Below are 16,236 nucleotides of genomic sequence, written 5' to 3'. Positions count from 1 at the left end.
ATCCAGTTGCAGAGGACTCGCCGGCAGCCTGGGCAGGTCCTCGGGCTGTTCTGTGCATGGCGGGGGCTGAGTTGTAGAGGAGTGACGTGGTCGGATCCACATCTGAGATTGCTCTTTCTGGGATGGGGTGGCAGTGGGCATGAGGAGCCCCAGGCTGTTGGTGTGAAAGATGATGGCCAGAATTAGGACAGTTGTCAGTGGGACAGAGGGGTGGGGATTTCTTGAAGATTGGCAGGAAAGGGAGCAGAGAGAGGGGTGAGAACTAGAGAGAGCTGCAGGGCCCATGGGATAGGCCTGGCCGAGGGGAAGACGGGAGAGCACGAAGAGGCAGAGGTTGGCAGTCGCGCAGGGCAGGGACATGGGCCCCGAGGGGCCAGCAGGCAGGTTTGCTTGTTCTCCATGTGCCCTCCGTGCCTGGCTCAGCATCTCGCCCAGAACAGGGGCTCAGTCAGGATTTGTTGAGTGAGTGAAGAAATGAACCAGAACCTGGATTTCATAGCCCACCAGGAGGGGCTGACCCTGAACGATGGAAGAGGCCAGCCCCTCCCCCTTTGGGGGCAGAGGAAAGGAAGGAGAGCTGGTTCATTTTCAGGGAAGCAGGATGTGGAGGTGGTTACCAGGTGAAGACGCAGGGTCAGGTGCTGACAGCGTGGGAGCCAGGTACCAGGCTGAGAGTGGAACAGTTACTGACAGAAAGGTCAGAGGCAATAGCGGGGACTGTTGACGGACACAATTACGGGCTGGATCATGTGCCCCACAAGAGACTATTCCAGTCCTGACCCCTGGTCCTGGGGTGTGAATTCATTTGCAAATAGGACCTTCGAAGATCTTATTGAGATGAGGCCATAATGAATCAGGGTTTGGGCCTTAATCCAATACGACGGAGTCCTTATAAAGAAAGGAAACTTGGACACGGAAGTAGAAGGAACCGGCTGAGGCAGATGGCCTGTGACGGAGGCAGGGGTTGACCTCCAGCAAGCGCCACGAGAACGCTGCAGCCTGGAGAGAGTGTGACCTGCCAATACCTTCACTGTGGGACTTCCAGCCTCCAAAACTGCAAGACAGTACACTCCTGTGGTTTAAGCCAGCCCATTAGTGGCGATTGCTACAGCAGCCCTGGCCGACCGAGACAGGCACCGGGCTCACCGGTCGCAAGTCCTCTTCCAGGAGCATTTGGCAGCTGGTCCCAGGCACTGAGCACACAGAAGGATCCAGTGATGGGAGGACAGTGGCAGGAAAGGTGGGGTGTGGACGAGTGGGGCCAGGTCCCCAGTCCTACATTCAGGTTGGGCAAGGCAGTAAAAGTGATCAGGAGGAGAAGCGTTTGAGGAAGGGGCAGGTGTCTCGGAGGAGTATTGGGCCGATGGGTCAGAAAGGGCTGGAAGGGCAGGAGGTTATCATCAGCGCTAGGAGATGGCAGATTTCTGTTGAGGGGTAATTCTAGGTCGTGGCAGGGCCCTGGGTGTAAATAGCTGAAGTTGAATAGAAACAAAGGTGTCTGAAATTGAGGGTGCCCGTCTTGGAGCCAAAGGAAGACTGGCCCAGGTTTTGGGGATGTGGGTGAATACGGGGCAGTGGCCGGTAGGTTGGCAGGTCCCAATGAAGAGGAAACACCAAGTGGGGATACCACATCTAACGACCCTTCAAGCAAGAGCCCCTTTCCAGTGAAGTGGAGAACGTCAGGATATTAGAAGGATGCTGACCACACCTCGTAGCCCATGGGAAATGAATGCACATCTCTCCCGGAGGCTGCACCGTCCTTTTGTGTGAGCCAGATTTAAGTGAGAGTCAGTGGCCGGAGCCTTCCGTGAGAGGCTGAGACTGAGGCTTCCCTGCAAGTGCAGCAGGATGGGGAAAGGAAGGCAGGGAGCACCATGAGGATGGTAAAGCAGGGGAGGCCAGATGGCCAGAGAGTCCTGGGTGGCAGAGATGGGGGGCATCGAGGGGGCCTGTGGAACTCTGGGACCAAGTCCAGGTCCAGCATCAGAGGCCTTGGCAGGTGGAGCCCAGGAGCCGAGTCTGCCATGGGAATGACGGGAGGGGTAGCATAGGACTACACCGCTGACGGCTGGGAAGTGGCAGCCGGAACCTTGAACCCTAAGTTCCAACCCTGCTTTTGCCTTTGACCTTAGACGTTACCTGCCCCTGGGCACCCCCCATCACCAGGCAGCCGCCAGATATGCACAAGGATGGAGGAGGGGGCTCCTGAACACAAAGATGTAAAGTGTCCGCAGAAGGTGTGAGGGGAGACAAGGGGCAGGCCCAGAAGGTGGGTTGTCAGAAGAGCTCAGGGAGTTAAAGTGGAGTGGGGTTCAGGTGCTATCACATCGTCTGTGCCCACTGTAGGCAGCTGGGCTCGTAGCTGAAATTGCGTGGACTAATGGCAGAGAGCATCAGACATTGCCATGCTGGGGAATATCCAAGCCTGGGAAACTTTGGAATCTTTGAAGGAGCCTGTCCTGAGCTATTCTGAGGGAATTTTTGTGCTGCCAGGCCAGCTGCTGATTTGGCTAAGACAAGTCCCTACGCCAGCTCTTCGCTGTCTCCTACTTCCAGGCACCTCCCCATGTCAGGTCAATCTTTGTGTTTCCACCAATCTTTGTGTTTCCACCTGCACTTCGAAGCGACATGATACTTTTGAACCAGAATGACCTGAGTGCCTGTCTTCTTACCTGTTTGACTTTTAACTGAATCCCAGTTTCCTCAGTTCTTAAATGGGAACAATTATTTCTGGACTGTCATGAGGATTAAATTGAGCACACGAAGCCTAGTGCATGGGGCTTAGCAGACCCAAAGGGTCCCCCTGCACCTCCTGTGTACCCCACCCTGGTTGTGCCCGCCAGGATCCTGTCAACCGGAGGCTCCCTACCACTGCTGGGCCTTGTGTTTCTAGCTCCCCACTTCCCCACCCATTCAGAATCATCTGGAGGGCTTATTAAAGCAGATCACTGGGCCCCACCCCCAGAGCTTCTGATCTTTCGGGTCTGTAGTGAGGCCTGAGAATCTGTATTTCTAGCAAGTCCCCAGTGATCTGATGCTGCCGGCCCAGGGACCGCACTTTGAGAACCACTGCCCTGGACTTTGAGGTGACGTAGCAAAAATGATGGACTCCCACCTCCTCTATCTTGGGATGTCCATCTTCAGAGCCTGAAGTATGCTTACTGGACTTTAGAAGCCCCACTAGGATGGAGTGGCCCATTTTTCCCTTTTTCCAGAGTGTTCCGTCAACTCTAGACAGACCACACTGATGAAGAGATAGGGATACAGATACTCTGCACAAATGATTGATGATACAAATAATTTCTTTTGATTTGGGGGATGCATTACCTAATTATTTTCCTGCCATCAAGTTTATTTTACTAATTATGTTGGGCTCAAGCTGATAAATGGGCAGCAGCTTCAGAAAAGAGCCAAAGAAGAGCAAAAAGCCTAGAGAGGCTTCAGAATGTCCTGTGGATAAAACCTCTGCTGCCTTTAGTCTCGTAGATGTTTGAGCACCCACCGTGCACACGGGTTATGTTTCATGGTACCATGTGAGAGTGTCTTTAGAAGAATGTCTGAGGGTGCCAGTTGGAAGGGAGGATCCCTGTCCTGGTTCTGAGGTGTGGGTTGGACCCGTCACCTCTGTTGAGGGGTTGTGGATGTTCTTTGCTTAGTATGTGAGGCTGGGTGCCTTCAACCGGAGAAACTGACACCGGCTCCCTGGGAAGAGCCTAGGCGCACGAGTACCTGCCACCCCAGCACGTCCAGCCTGCTACTGCCCCTGCTCAGGGTCGATCACTTCCTTGATGTTGGCTTAGGTGGACTCCACACACAACTCTTGAGGTGCCCTGTTCTGATTTCCTTCCTCTGCCTCCCTTCCAGAATCCCAGGTTCCCAGGCAACCTTCAGATGAGTGACCGACAGCTGGATGAGGCCGGAGAAAGTGACGTTAACAACTTGTAAGTGCTCTGGACCCAGCAGGGAAGAAAAGCAGACACTTCCCAGGGGGGATCACAGAGGACCCGACAGGAGGGCGATTGATGGGGTTGGGGCCAGAGCCCCTGGGACCTCTTGTTGCGGATGCAACAGCCAGCTTGCCTCACACCCAGGGCTTTCCTCTGTTTACCCTCCTGACCCAACACGGCTCCCTGTTTTCTCCTTTGCCAGTTTCCCTGTTGAGTCTTTGCCTTCCTCAATCTTTAAATGGCCTTAAAACCCCCTTGGGTAGGGGCTAAGGTTGGAGCTGGTGTGTGTGTCTACGTGTGCACACACCTCGGGGGATAGAGCATGGGGGAAAGGGCAAGTCAAAGGCTGGCCTTGGGTCTGTGCAGTGTAACCCCTCTTTCCTCTTGGGTCCAGTTTCCAGTTGACAGTGGAGATGTTTGACTACCTGGAGTGTGAACTGAACCTCTTCCAAACTGGTGAGTGCCTCCCTCCCACTGGCCCAGGCTCTCCTGGGAATTGCCTAACCCCAGCCATTCCGGTTTGCTGATGCTGCCGTTATGCAAAATACCAGAAATGGATTGGCTTTTATAAAGGGGGTTTATTCAGTTACAAAGTTACCGTCTTAAGTCCATAAAGTGTTCAAGGTAAGGCATCAACAATAGGGCACCTTCACTGGAGAAAGACCATTGGATCCGGAAAACCTCTGTTAGCTGGGAAGGCACGTGGCTGGCGTCTGCTTGCTCCCAGGTTGCATTTCAAAATGGCGTTCTCCAAAATGTCAGCGTCAGCTTCCAACGGCCGTCTTTAAAATGTCCCTCTAAGCTGCAGCTAGCTTCTGGGCTTGTGTGGCTCTTTTTAAGGAACTCCAGTGATCCAATTAAGACCCACCCTGAATGGGTGGGGCAACACCTCTATAGAAATAATCCGATGAAAGGTCACACCCACAGTTGACTGAGTCACGTCTCCATGGAAACGCTAAACCAATAGGTTCCAACCTAATCAACACTAATATATCTGCCCCCACAAGATTGCATCAAAGAATATGGCTTTTTCTGGGGGACATAATATATACAAACCTGCACACCAGCCTTGTTCCCTGCTTTGATAGCCCCCCTCCCTAAAGCTTTGCAGCACAAGGGCAGGAAGGTACAGATGTGCACACCCTCGTCTCTGCTCTCTTAACTTCTCAGGCTGGGAGGCGCTGAAGCCCTTGGTGATTGTAGACTCAGTGATTTTATACCTGAGCACAAAGCCCACGCCGCCCCTCCCTGCTGGCTCCTTCCTGAAGCCAAGGCCTCCCCGAGCCCAGAGACGGGTCGGCCTCTTGGACTGCTCTCCCATGGTGGTCACAGCACCAGCCGGTCCCCTGGCACAGCCCTGTCTGCTCCTTGGAGCCAGGCGGCTCTCAGAATTCACTTCTGCTCAGGAGGAAGGGCTCGTGTCTGCTTTTTAGTGGTTTGAGTTTGGTTGTTGCCAAGTCCATGGGAGAAGCCCGTGGAGTCTTTTCTCCACTAGCAGGGGAAGCGCCTGCTTCCAGGCTCCCGGCTGCTGGGCGTGCTGGTGCTCCCCAGTGTCAGCCCCAGCACTTCCCTGACCACCCTGACGAAGGAGGCAGGGGTTCCCTTCTCCCCCGTCTCTCCCTTCCCCACACCTCCCGCTTGACTCCCCCGCCTCTCCCTGGGAAACAGAAGAGGCAGTTTTCCAGGATTCGCGGTGTTCCGTGATGAGTGTGCAACCGTGAAAGCGTGAGTTCCACACAGGAAGTGTCCTCGCCCAGCTGGGCGACCACGGCATTTGGGCATGTAGGGTCCGCTCTTGGGGATCAGACTCACCCTAGATTGCAGCTTCCTTCAGCCTGCTCATCTGAGCAGCAAGGACCTGCCACTGGCCTGTAATGGCCCCGCAGGGTCCTGGGCCCAGGAGGAGCTGGCACCTTCCTTGCTGCTGTGACCTTCCGGCTCAGTGCAGGTGCACCCAGAGAGACACCAGGATTTGAGGGAGAAACGAGAAAGTACTCATTTCCCAGCAGCCTCTCTGAGCAGGCTTTGATACGAAAACCAGCCCAGAAGGAAAAACAAAATGCAGGATACCAACCCAGCCCTAAGGCTTTCCCACTCAGGTGGGAGAAATGGCATAGACACATTTTAAAAATAAATCCATTGGAAATGTTTGCGTAAAAGTTTATGAACAAGTGTATGTTGCTGTGGCCAATTTGTAAGTATTTTGCTAGTGTAGGGATGGGAGGCGCTATGTGGATAATGCAGGATGCACTTACATTTAGCTTTGGACTGCGCTTCATTTGAGTGCAGGTATGAGTGAGTGATGTTTTAGGAATTGTCCTCCTTGGGAAAGTCCAGCCCAGAAGTTTGCTGCTCAGATGACCCAAACATGCTCCCAGCAGCCCGGGCCTCCCTCGGGAGCCTGCAATGGTTAGGGGAAAGCAAGTGCAATATTTTGACCTTTGGGACTGTGCGTTCCCAGCCCCTGACAGACAGTTGGAGTGAGAGTAAGCAGAGACGGTGCTAACGTCTGAAAGGACTTGAGCGGCCTAGAGAATGAGTGTGTGACAGGGGGTAGTGGCCCCCACCCAGGTGGTCTCCTGGTCGTGCTTTGTGCGCCCATGTCCCGTGACAACCAGCTCTGTTTTCATCAGTTATCCACTTGATGCTGAGCTGCTCGTCAACATCTCCTTGACCTGCTCACCTTTGAATTCCCTTTGTTCTAGTCTGTGCCTGGTAGAAAGCAAGTTCTTAATCCAAAAATTTGAAGAATGCTTCCTTTAGGTAAGCAGCAGTGAAGAACTCACAGGTGAACAGAGTTTGAAGATGCTGTCAACTTCCAGTTTAATGTCGCAGGAAAATCTGGGGTGAATTAATTACTTAGAGTCTTCTAGAGTAGAGCTTACCTGTATCGAAACCCATCTTTGCACAAACACCTCCATGGTTAAATGGCCCTGGCTTTCTTGTCTCTGAGCGAGCACTGATTTGGAATCGAGAGCCTTCTATACTCCTCCTCCCCACCCCCCCAGTGGTCTATGTCTGTGTGCCATCGAAATTAAGAGAGCTGGTGTTGGGAAAACAGCTTGAAGGTGGGCCTACGTCACCACTCCAGCTGCCGTAGAACCTTCTGGAGCCAATCTCTCCGGCTTCCAAGTCCTAGTCCATGATCCCATGAGGTTTTGGCTAATATCCTCAGAAGGATGCCATGGCCTTGCTTTCAATGCTGTGGGAAATAGAGGGGCAAACCACAGTTAGCGTTACTTTTGAGCACTTGCACGGGTAACAGCTTCACCTGGGAATGTGTAAGAAATGCTCGTTCTCAGGCCCCACCCCAGACTTGCTGACTCAGGATCCCTCGGGATGGGACCCAGCAATCTGTGCTCAACAAGCGTTCCGGGCCTACGCTGCCCAGTACAGTAGCCACCAGCCACGAGTGGCTATTTTAATTGAATTTTTAATTAAAATTAAATAATGAAAATCCAGGCCCTCGGTTGCACTAGCCACATTTCACAGATAAAGGACATTTCCATCATCATAGAACTCCATTGGCTAGTGCTACTTCTGGTGATTCTGAGGCCTGCTAAAGTTTGAGAACACTGAGCTAAGCAATATACCAACGGTTTTCAACCCTGGCTGCACAACCCCTGGGGGGCTTTTGAAAAAATTCTGATGTGCCCCTTGCCAGACTAGTGAAAACAAATAGGTGGTGGAGGTGAAGCAGACAGCAGTGGTTTTAAATCTCCCCAGGTGATTCTAATGTACAGTTAAAACCACAGCCCAAGGCTATGCACTTTTCATTATATTCTCAGGAAAAAATAGGATGTTTTTACAAGATCCTTATGAGCTATGTACTATTATAATCATCAGCATTTTACAGAAGAGGAACCGGGAGCCCAGAAAGGTTGAGTAACTTGGTCATGGTCACACTGCTGTAGAGGTTACCAATGCCGAGAGGGCACTCCTGGCGGGCAGCAGGTGGGCAGCAGGCGGCTGGGAGATGGAGCCCTTTGCAATTCTTTGCCAGAGTGGAGCCCGAGGAATCCAGTGGACTTGCGTGGCCGTCTCTCTGTGACAGTTGCTTTTAATATGTATCAAGAAGAAAAGCTGCCTTTTCATTAGAACAGTTTGGGTTTTGTTTGGTTTTTCTCCCAGCTGTCAGAGGAACCCAGTTTAACGCAGTCAGGAAAGGCCGAGCACACTAGCCCCGGGCTTTCCTCTCAGGGGGTTCAACGCAGGAGGGCGTCCAGGAAAAGGCATTTCCTTGCTGGCCACGTGTGGCTCTCCAGAGGCTGCCATGACCACGGCCGGCCTCCAGCTACTGGGGCGAGGGGCTGGGGCGGGAGTTAATAATGCAGGGGGGTCTCTGGGGCACGAAATTGAGGGAGAAACTTCCTCTGGAATTTGGGGAGTGAGTGGAGGATGATGCTCCTGTTGAGTGGCTCCTGCAAGGACCTCGATCTTCCTCTGGTCCTGGTGGTCATCCTGTTCCCCCAGCCCCCTGCCTTGGCCCCCTGGGCCCTCCGTTGTCCCCCAGAGCCCCTGTCCGTCCCGCTTTGGCTGCCCCAAAAACCTTGTGATCAAACAGGGTATCTTGACTGGCAGCTTACCAGGAAGCCCAAGGCTGAATTGTTCTCTTACATTTTTTTATCAATGTTTGACATCTTTTCCACTTGCTACCTACTGCCAGCCCCTGTTCGGTGTTTCCCAGGTTCATGGGGTACAACCAGGCCAGGCTCAGGCATGAGAGGTGGCAGGATTGGATGATCCCAAAATTCCAATTCCCCATAAAACTGAAGGGTCCCCTTGGACAATAAATGATCTTTAACCCCAAATTCTCAAAGTTGATGTGCTCTGGCTGGCTGATCAGCTGGGGCAGGGCCTGTGAAGCTCCTCAAAGATAGGAAGGAGCAGATTCTCATCCATCCAGGAGCTCGCGCAAGGTGTGAGCAAATCTCGCCTTTGCAGGCTACGTCAGGGCTCTGCTCAAAGGAGGGCCTGTTCGGCTTGGCCACTGTGCGCCGAGCATCTCGACTGTCAGCAGAGGCTCCTGGGCCAGTCGTGGTCACCCGTGGGGGCCCTCTGTCTCTTAACCCATCAGCCCCCAGCAAAGCTGCTTCTCAGCTTAGTGACCTCCTCAAGTTACTTACCCTCAATATCCTCACCCGAGTAACAGGGAGACCTTTACTTATCTCATGGGGTGTTGCAAGGGTTAAATAAATTATGTTAAAAGATGTGTGCATGGAATAGCTCCCTGGGGTATATAAGATGCGTTCCTTCTGCCCCTCTGAGACAGTCCCCCGTAATGTCCTAGCCCTACTGCCTCTCTCCCCCTCCCCCTTTTCTTCCAGTGTTCAACTCTCTGGACATGTCCCGCTCGGTGTCCGTCACGACCGCTGGGCAGTGCCGCCTCGCCCCGCTGATCCAGGTCATACTGGACTGCAGCCACCTCTACGACTACACTGTCAAGCTTCTCTTCAAGCTCCACTCCTGTGAGTGCACCGGCCACGTCTCCCTTCTCGCAGCCCCTGGCAGTTCCCTCAGCTTTCGGCTTCTGTTCCCAAAGGCCCTGGGCCTTCTGGTCAGCTTCGGGGTGCACAGCAGAGCCCCTGGCTTTTCCCCTCCCTCCGCCCCAGCTTCACCACGTCACCATCAACACAAAATACATTTATCAAGTACACGGTATATTCTAGAACCACACAAATGATAACAGACCTGGTCCCTGCTTTGCGCCCACGTGATCTCGAGCAGTGGTTTCCCTTTGTACGAGTGGAATTTTCTGGAGGAATATAAAAGAGACAATGGCGCTGGGCAGGTAAAGGGAGGGCTGCCCCTTACCTCGCTGCAGGTCCTTGGGGTGCCTGCATAGAAATTTGAAAGCTACTGATCTCGCAGACGTTCTCACGCTTTTCTTTAGAATGTTGTGCCTGCACCCTACCCCTCAGGGTCTGCTCTAGGGGGTCTGGTAGGATTCGGGGTTTGCATTTTTAAACACAAATCCACAGGCGAACCTGAGGTGGGTGGTCCCTGGGCCACACTCTGAGGCGGCCACCAGGAAGGACACACACAGTCTGGATGGTGGAAAACCAAGCAGCATCCACAGTGGACACTAGCAGGGACGCAGAAAGGACAAGGATGAATTTTAGAGGTTAGGTCGGAGGATACCCTATAACTGGTCGTTGACAAATAACAAATCTGGTTTAGACGGGGCAAGGGACAGCAGCTCTGACTGATCCAGGATGGCTTCATGGGGGAGTGAGGGGTGGAGATTGGAATTGGGTGTTCCAGGGCCTCGGAGGCTTTGGAGCGAGTTGCCATGCCTGGGGGGAGCAGAGAGGGGGACAAAACCCCAAGAGGAGAAGGGAGGCCGTGCTTCTCTGATTTCTAAACTGCGGGGGAGTTCTCTGGCTGGGGGAAAGGGTAGGAGGCACGCTTTATACAGTATATACTTTTCTAGAAATAAACTATTTTAGAATAGTTGCAGATTTACAGAGAAGTTGCAAACACGGTAGCGTCTCCCCCAACCCCTCCCCCACACCCAGTTTCCTCCACTGCTAACGTCTTACATCAGTAGAACATATTTGTCACAACCAATGAACTGAAGTTGATACATTATTATTAACTCAAGTTCGTACTGTATTTGGATTTCCAGTTTTTACCTGATGGCCTTGTCCTCATCCCGTCCAGGATCCCACATGACGTTTAGTCGTCATGTCTAAGCTCCTCTTGACTGGGACAGTTTCTCAGACTTTCCTTGTTTTGAGGACCTTGACTGGTTTGAGGAGAACCAGGCAGGTATTTTGTCACAGGTCCCTCAGTGTGGGCCTGTCCTGTGTTTTCCTAATGGATAGATGGGAATTATGGGAGAAAGAACACAGAGGTCCAGTACTGTTTTTGTCTACTATACCCTTCTGCCCTTTTGAGTCATTAGCCTTGCAAAAGTACTTCCTATTTAGACCAAATGAATGTATTCCCCACTGAAAAAGAACTAAAATTGCAATTTGAAAATTAAAACCAAAAATAAAAGGATTGCTTGAGTGGCGAACCATAGCTGAAAGACATAGAATCACACGGTCTGGGAGGTGAGGCTGCCCGGAGAGGCCGCTGCCTGTCCAGTCTCAGAGTGGGTTAGTGACCGGGCCGAAACCAAACCTAGATCCCCTGAGTCTTCTACCAGGCAGGCTCTGTGGATCTCTGCCAGGCTAACGTCAGCCCTGGGCTTCCCCCTAAAAAAGTACATACCCCACCTGGGAGAGGCCCACCCCTCCAGGGCCCGCCACACAGTGGGTGCCCCTGCTCGTTCTGTGGTCAGGGGTCACTCCCATCCCACCAGGCCCAGAATGCCTCGTACTACAGGAGGAAGCTGAAGAGGAAAGGTTTGGGGGAACAAGGTTCCCGACTCCCCTCCCCCACATTGTAGTGCCACCACAGAGCATGTGTTTTGTTCTGGTCCTGTGGGGCTCCTGGGGCCCCCAGTCCTCGGGGAGCTCTAGGCCAGGATGGTCCCTCCCTCCTGAGCCTGGCTGAGGCCTGCCTGCATTCTGGTCCTGTCCCCTCACCGTCTGTCCCAATGTCCTCAGGTCTCCCAGCCGACACCCTGCAAGGCCACCGGGACCGCTTCATGGAGCAGTTCACAAAGTAAGTGGCTTAAGTGGGAGGAGTGAAGGCGAATCATTGAATTTTAGAAAAGCAATTAATTTATGCAAGAGCACTTGCTGTAAAACATTTGAAGGGTGAGGCTATCTGCATTTTAAGGCTCTGAAGGGAGGGAAAGTAGCTAGGATGGTGGCATATACCTAGCAGTGGCTGGGGAAGGTATCGGTTCTCTAATAAATCCCACAGAAGCATATAGAAGAATGAGTTTTCACTCATTCATGATGAATGAATGTTTTCGTTTCCTGGCTGTTAAAACAAATACTATACAATGTGTTGGCTTAAACAATGGAAATTTTCTGGCTCACAGTTTTGAGGCTAGGAGAAGTCCAAAATTGAGGTGTCAGCAAGGCGACACTCTCCCACAAGACTGGTGCTCTGAGGCTGGCTGCCGGGGAGCCTCGATTCTTGGCTTTTCTGTCACATGACAACCAACGTGGAGGCATCTTCTCCTTTCTCGTTTGGTTTCCATTGACTTACAGCTTCTGGCTTGTCCCCGTGGCTTCTTTCCCCGTCTGATATTCACTCTACTTATAAAGGACTCCAATGAAGATTAAAAAAAAAAAAAAAAAAAAAGACATAATGCTGAGCAAAATAAGCCAGGCACAAAAAGAGAGATATTGTAAGTTACCACTAATGTGAATTCTGTGAAAAATGTACAATGTTTTATACTGTAGAATGTAGGGGACCTAGAGATACCAATTAGTGGAGGGGGAATGATAATCTAATAAGAACAGATAAACTATGGAGGGTAATCTCAATGTTATGGCAATGCTCAGGAATGATTATGGTTTGTAAACTTTCTTGGATATAGTAAGATCATGTTGGAAGCAATAGAGTTATTTTAGTTTTTTTTTTTCTCTTATTCCTTTGTTTTCTTAGGGGTTGTTAATTTTCTTGGGGTATGGTAGGAACATGTTGGAAGCAATGTAGTTATTTTAGATTATTTGTTTTTCTTACTCCTCTGTTTGGACAGGGTTTATTAATTTTCTTGGGGTATGGTAGGAACATATTGGAAGCAAAGTAGTTATTTTAGGTTATTTGTTTTCCTTAATCCATTGCTTTGTTTGAAATGTTGTGGGGTTTTTTTGGTTGTTGTTTGCCTGTTTGTTTTTAATTTTTTGATAAACAAAGTTAAAAAATTGAAAAAAATCAGTAGAAAAATGGGAGTAAAAACTAAATGACAAATAGGGTGGGATGGGGGGATGGTTTGGGTATTCTCTTTTCACTTTTATTTTTTATTCTTATTCTGATTCTTTCTGATGTAAGGAAAATGTTCAGAAATAGATTGTGGTGATGAATGCATAACTATATGATCATACTGTGAACAGTTGATTGTATACCATGGATGACTGTATGGTTTGTGAATATATTTCAATAAAACTGAATTAAAAAAAAAAAAATTAAAAAAAAAAAAAAAATAAAGGACTCCAGCAACTCAGATTAAAGCCCATCCTGGTGCGGGGGACCACACCTTAACCGAGATCCTGTTGGACCAAGGCAGGCCAAGGCCAAGTACATGTCCAGACTGGGCCCACGAGTCAGCCTGCCACAATGAATTATGACCTGCTTCGTGCCTAAGGCTTCATCCTCTTCCCCATTCCTCTCCCTGAGGAAATCGACACACCAACAGCTCCCAAATATCCAGCCGAACCCCACCTCTGCCTTCCATCTCACGTAGCCAATCATCTGACATCTATTGCCTCACCCACATTAAATCTCAAAGCAAACTCGGGCTTTGCCCCCCAAAACCTTATTCTTAGTCTTTTGTATCTCAGTGATTTAGAACAGAGAGGTGGAGCCCACCATTTTCCTCGTTGCCCACGGGCGGTCCGTCATGGGCTCGGTTGGTTCTCCTCTGCCAGCAGCTCTTGGCTCCGTCCACATCTCCGACTCTTCGGCTATTGTGGCTCTTGCCAGGACCATGGTAATACTAACAGCAGCCCCTACAATCCAGTCCTCACACAGCAGACAGAACTACCTTGTAAACATGTAAATCCCTTGCTCAAAACCTTTCCATGGCTTCTAATTACATTTAGAATAAAATCCAAATTTCTTCGTGGCCTCTAGGCTGGCCCCTGCCTCCCCTCTCCATTGCCCACAGGGTTTCAGTCACCCAGGGTCTGCGTTTGGTTCCCAGACTGCACCCAGCACATCCCCCCAACGGGGCCATGGCACCTGCTGGACCCCTTGCCTGGGATGCTCTGCTCCCTGCCTGGCAACTCCAGGTCATCCTGTGTCACCTCCTCAGAGAGGCCATCCCTGGCCACCTTATTTAAGTCAGGTCTCCTTCCCCATCCCCTGTCTCTCCAACCCCATCCCACCCCATAGTCTCCATCACAGCATCCTGCTGTTTCCCTTCATATTCTTAGCACAACTTTATTTCTGTTTGACCATCTTGTCCGTTATCATGTGCCTGGCATGTAGCAGTCACTTCAACATCTAGAGCTCAATAAATATTTGAACAAATGAATGAGTTCATAGGCCAGCTATGTAGTCTAGGAGAGAAGCTTGGCTGGAAAGAGCTTGGCTGGCTGGGGGATAAAGTATTCTAGTTCATTTGGGAAAAAATAATAGCTGACGAGCTGCGTAACGCAGCTCATCCTTTGAGTAAGTAAGCCCAAGAGGTGGGGGAGCGATGGAGTGGGCGGTGGGAGGCCAGAGGCGGCTGAGAAGGGCACCCTGGCTGAGCACCGTATATTTGGCCCTCTCGTTTCTCCTGTTAATTTCTTCATCCTCGACAACAGGCACACCGTAGCTCCTGGAATCCCGAGCTTAGGCTGCTCCTGCTGGTTCCCCAGCAGCAGTCAGAGGACAAGTTCGGGGTTGTGCTAACCTCCTGCTTTCCTTGTTCCACTCGAGAAGCCTGGTACATATTCCATAATAAATGATTTATTAAATCCTGGGTGACAGGCCCTGGGGCTCATTTCCTGGAACGTTAAATTCCAGTAGCTTGTGAAAGCAGTCAAGCCTATTACTGTTGGCTCCGTCCCAGAGAGAAGAGGACGTGTGGTCAGGTGATTTTATTTCCTTTAATTTTTTTCTAGCTTATGAAAACAATGTCTCCAGTGAGCAGCTGCTGGGCTTTCCCTTCCGCACTGGCCTCATCTCTCTGAGCCCTCGCTTAATACAGGGAAAGTGGCATTGAAGTCGGGGTCCCAAAGGCTGTGACGAGCCCCCAGGGAGTCAGTTGACAGGGCTAAGCTAGAGAAAATTCCGGGCTGCAGGTAGAAAGCGCTAAGATCTGTGATCCTCTTTCATCAAAGAATACATTAGATCTGGGTGTTCTTGGCTTTCTTGGTCCTCAGGGTTTAGGTTCAAAATGAAAATGTGTGGGAGAGAAGAACATTGGCTTCTTGGGCCCATATTCATCCAAGATTAGGGCACCCGGTAGATTGGTTTTCTCCAACAGATATTTAGTGAGTGACTCTTCTAAGCGGGTACTATGGTCAACGTAGCTCGGTCCAGCTCAGTCCCTGCCCTCAAGAAACTTCTAGTCTAATTGGGGAGATGAAAATTAGCTCCAAAACAATGTGAATTCATTACAAAGACACCTACTTCAGCAATTAAGTTCCTTTCCCCTTCCCTATGGTCAATTGGTTTGTGCTCAGAGAAAGTAAGTTTATTTTAATGTTATTCTAAGCCAAACTTTCCTAGGAAGATAAATCTAGAAAAGAATATCATGTATTCATTCTACGGTGATACAGAAATTAGGTTTTGGGTTTCCTACTCTTTCAAAGGATGTGTGGCCCGCCTTACTCTTTCTCACCACCAGATAATCCTTCCCTTGTGGCATCATAATTGTACCCTGGTGACCTGGATGTCACCTCCTTCCCAGCCTGGGCCTTTGGACTGGAGAGGCAGTATGACAGCTGGGTGGCTGCACCGCCCCTCACCCGGGGCTGGGGAAGGCACCCAGCACCCCTAAGTTCCCTCTCCACCCCCAGGTTGAAAGATCTGTTCTACCGCTCCAGCAACCTCCAGTACTTCAAGCGGCTCATCCAGATCCCTCAGCTGCCCGAGGTAGGTGAGCCTGGCCAGAGCACCCTCTTGGGAGGCTGGTGGGGCTGGCAGGTGACCAAGGAAGGCGACAGAGCTTGAGAATCTGTCTTTGCTCTTCAGAACCCACCCAACTTCCTGCGAGCCTCAGCCCTGTCAGAGCACATCAGCCCTGTGGTGGTCATCCCAGCCGAGGCCTCGTCCCCAGACAGCGAGCCGGTCTTGGAGAAGGATGACCTCATGGACATGGACGCCTCCCAGCAGGTGGGGACTCCTGGGAGAGAAACGTAGCCCTTCCCACAGCCCCCCAGCTCAGGGGAGAGGACGGGAGCGGCTCTGGCCACGGCTCTCTGGCTCCGACTTAATAGCCCCCTGCCTCGTGGTCCCTAGGAGGGCTCGTAAGTGGGTCTGAACCACACTAAAAAAGGGCCACCCTTCCACGCCCTCCATTTGACCTGCACACGGAACTCTCTGGATCTCTAACTTTGTTCTCAATCCCTTTTGGTCACTGCAGAATTTATTTGACAACAAGTTCGATGACATCTTTGGCAGCTCTTTCAGCAGCGATCCCTTCAACTTCAACAGTCAAAATGGCGTGAACAGGGATGAGAAGTGAGTCCAGGCTGAGTTAAGGCAGGAGGTGCAGAAGCCAAGTCAGACC

At 51.1% G+C, this 16,236-nt stretch overlaps 1 protein-coding gene across 3 annotated transcripts in view; it reads left to right on the top strand.

Moving 5' to 3' along the window:
• The window catches only part of HIP1 (huntingtin interacting protein 1), a 155,737-nt gene that overhangs the window by 114,900 nt on the left and 24,601 nt on the right, over positions 1-16,236 (top strand). For all 3 annotated transcript variants that reach the window (XM_037815466.1, XM_037815467.1, XM_037815468.1), the window contains exons 6-12: positions 3,865-3,941; positions 4,342-4,403; positions 9,275-9,415; positions 11,504-11,561; positions 15,524-15,599; positions 15,699-15,839; positions 16,090-16,187. In XM_037815466.1, coding sequence (XP_037671394.1) covers positions 3,865-3,941; positions 4,342-4,403; positions 9,275-9,415; positions 11,504-11,561; positions 15,524-15,599; positions 15,699-15,839; positions 16,090-16,187 — 653 coding nt within the window. The remainder of the gene's footprint in view (positions 1-3,864; positions 3,942-4,341; positions 4,404-9,274; positions 9,416-11,503; positions 11,562-15,523; positions 15,600-15,698; positions 15,840-16,089; positions 16,188-16,236) is intronic.

Source organism: Choloepus didactylus, chromosome 21 (genome assembly GCF_015220235.1).
Source record: "Choloepus didactylus isolate mChoDid1 chromosome 21, mChoDid1.pri, whole genome shotgun sequence".
NCBI lineage: Eukaryota > Metazoa > Chordata > Mammalia > Pilosa > Megalonychidae > Choloepus > Choloepus didactylus.
This window is presented reverse-complemented; position numbering and strand designations above follow the sequence as displayed.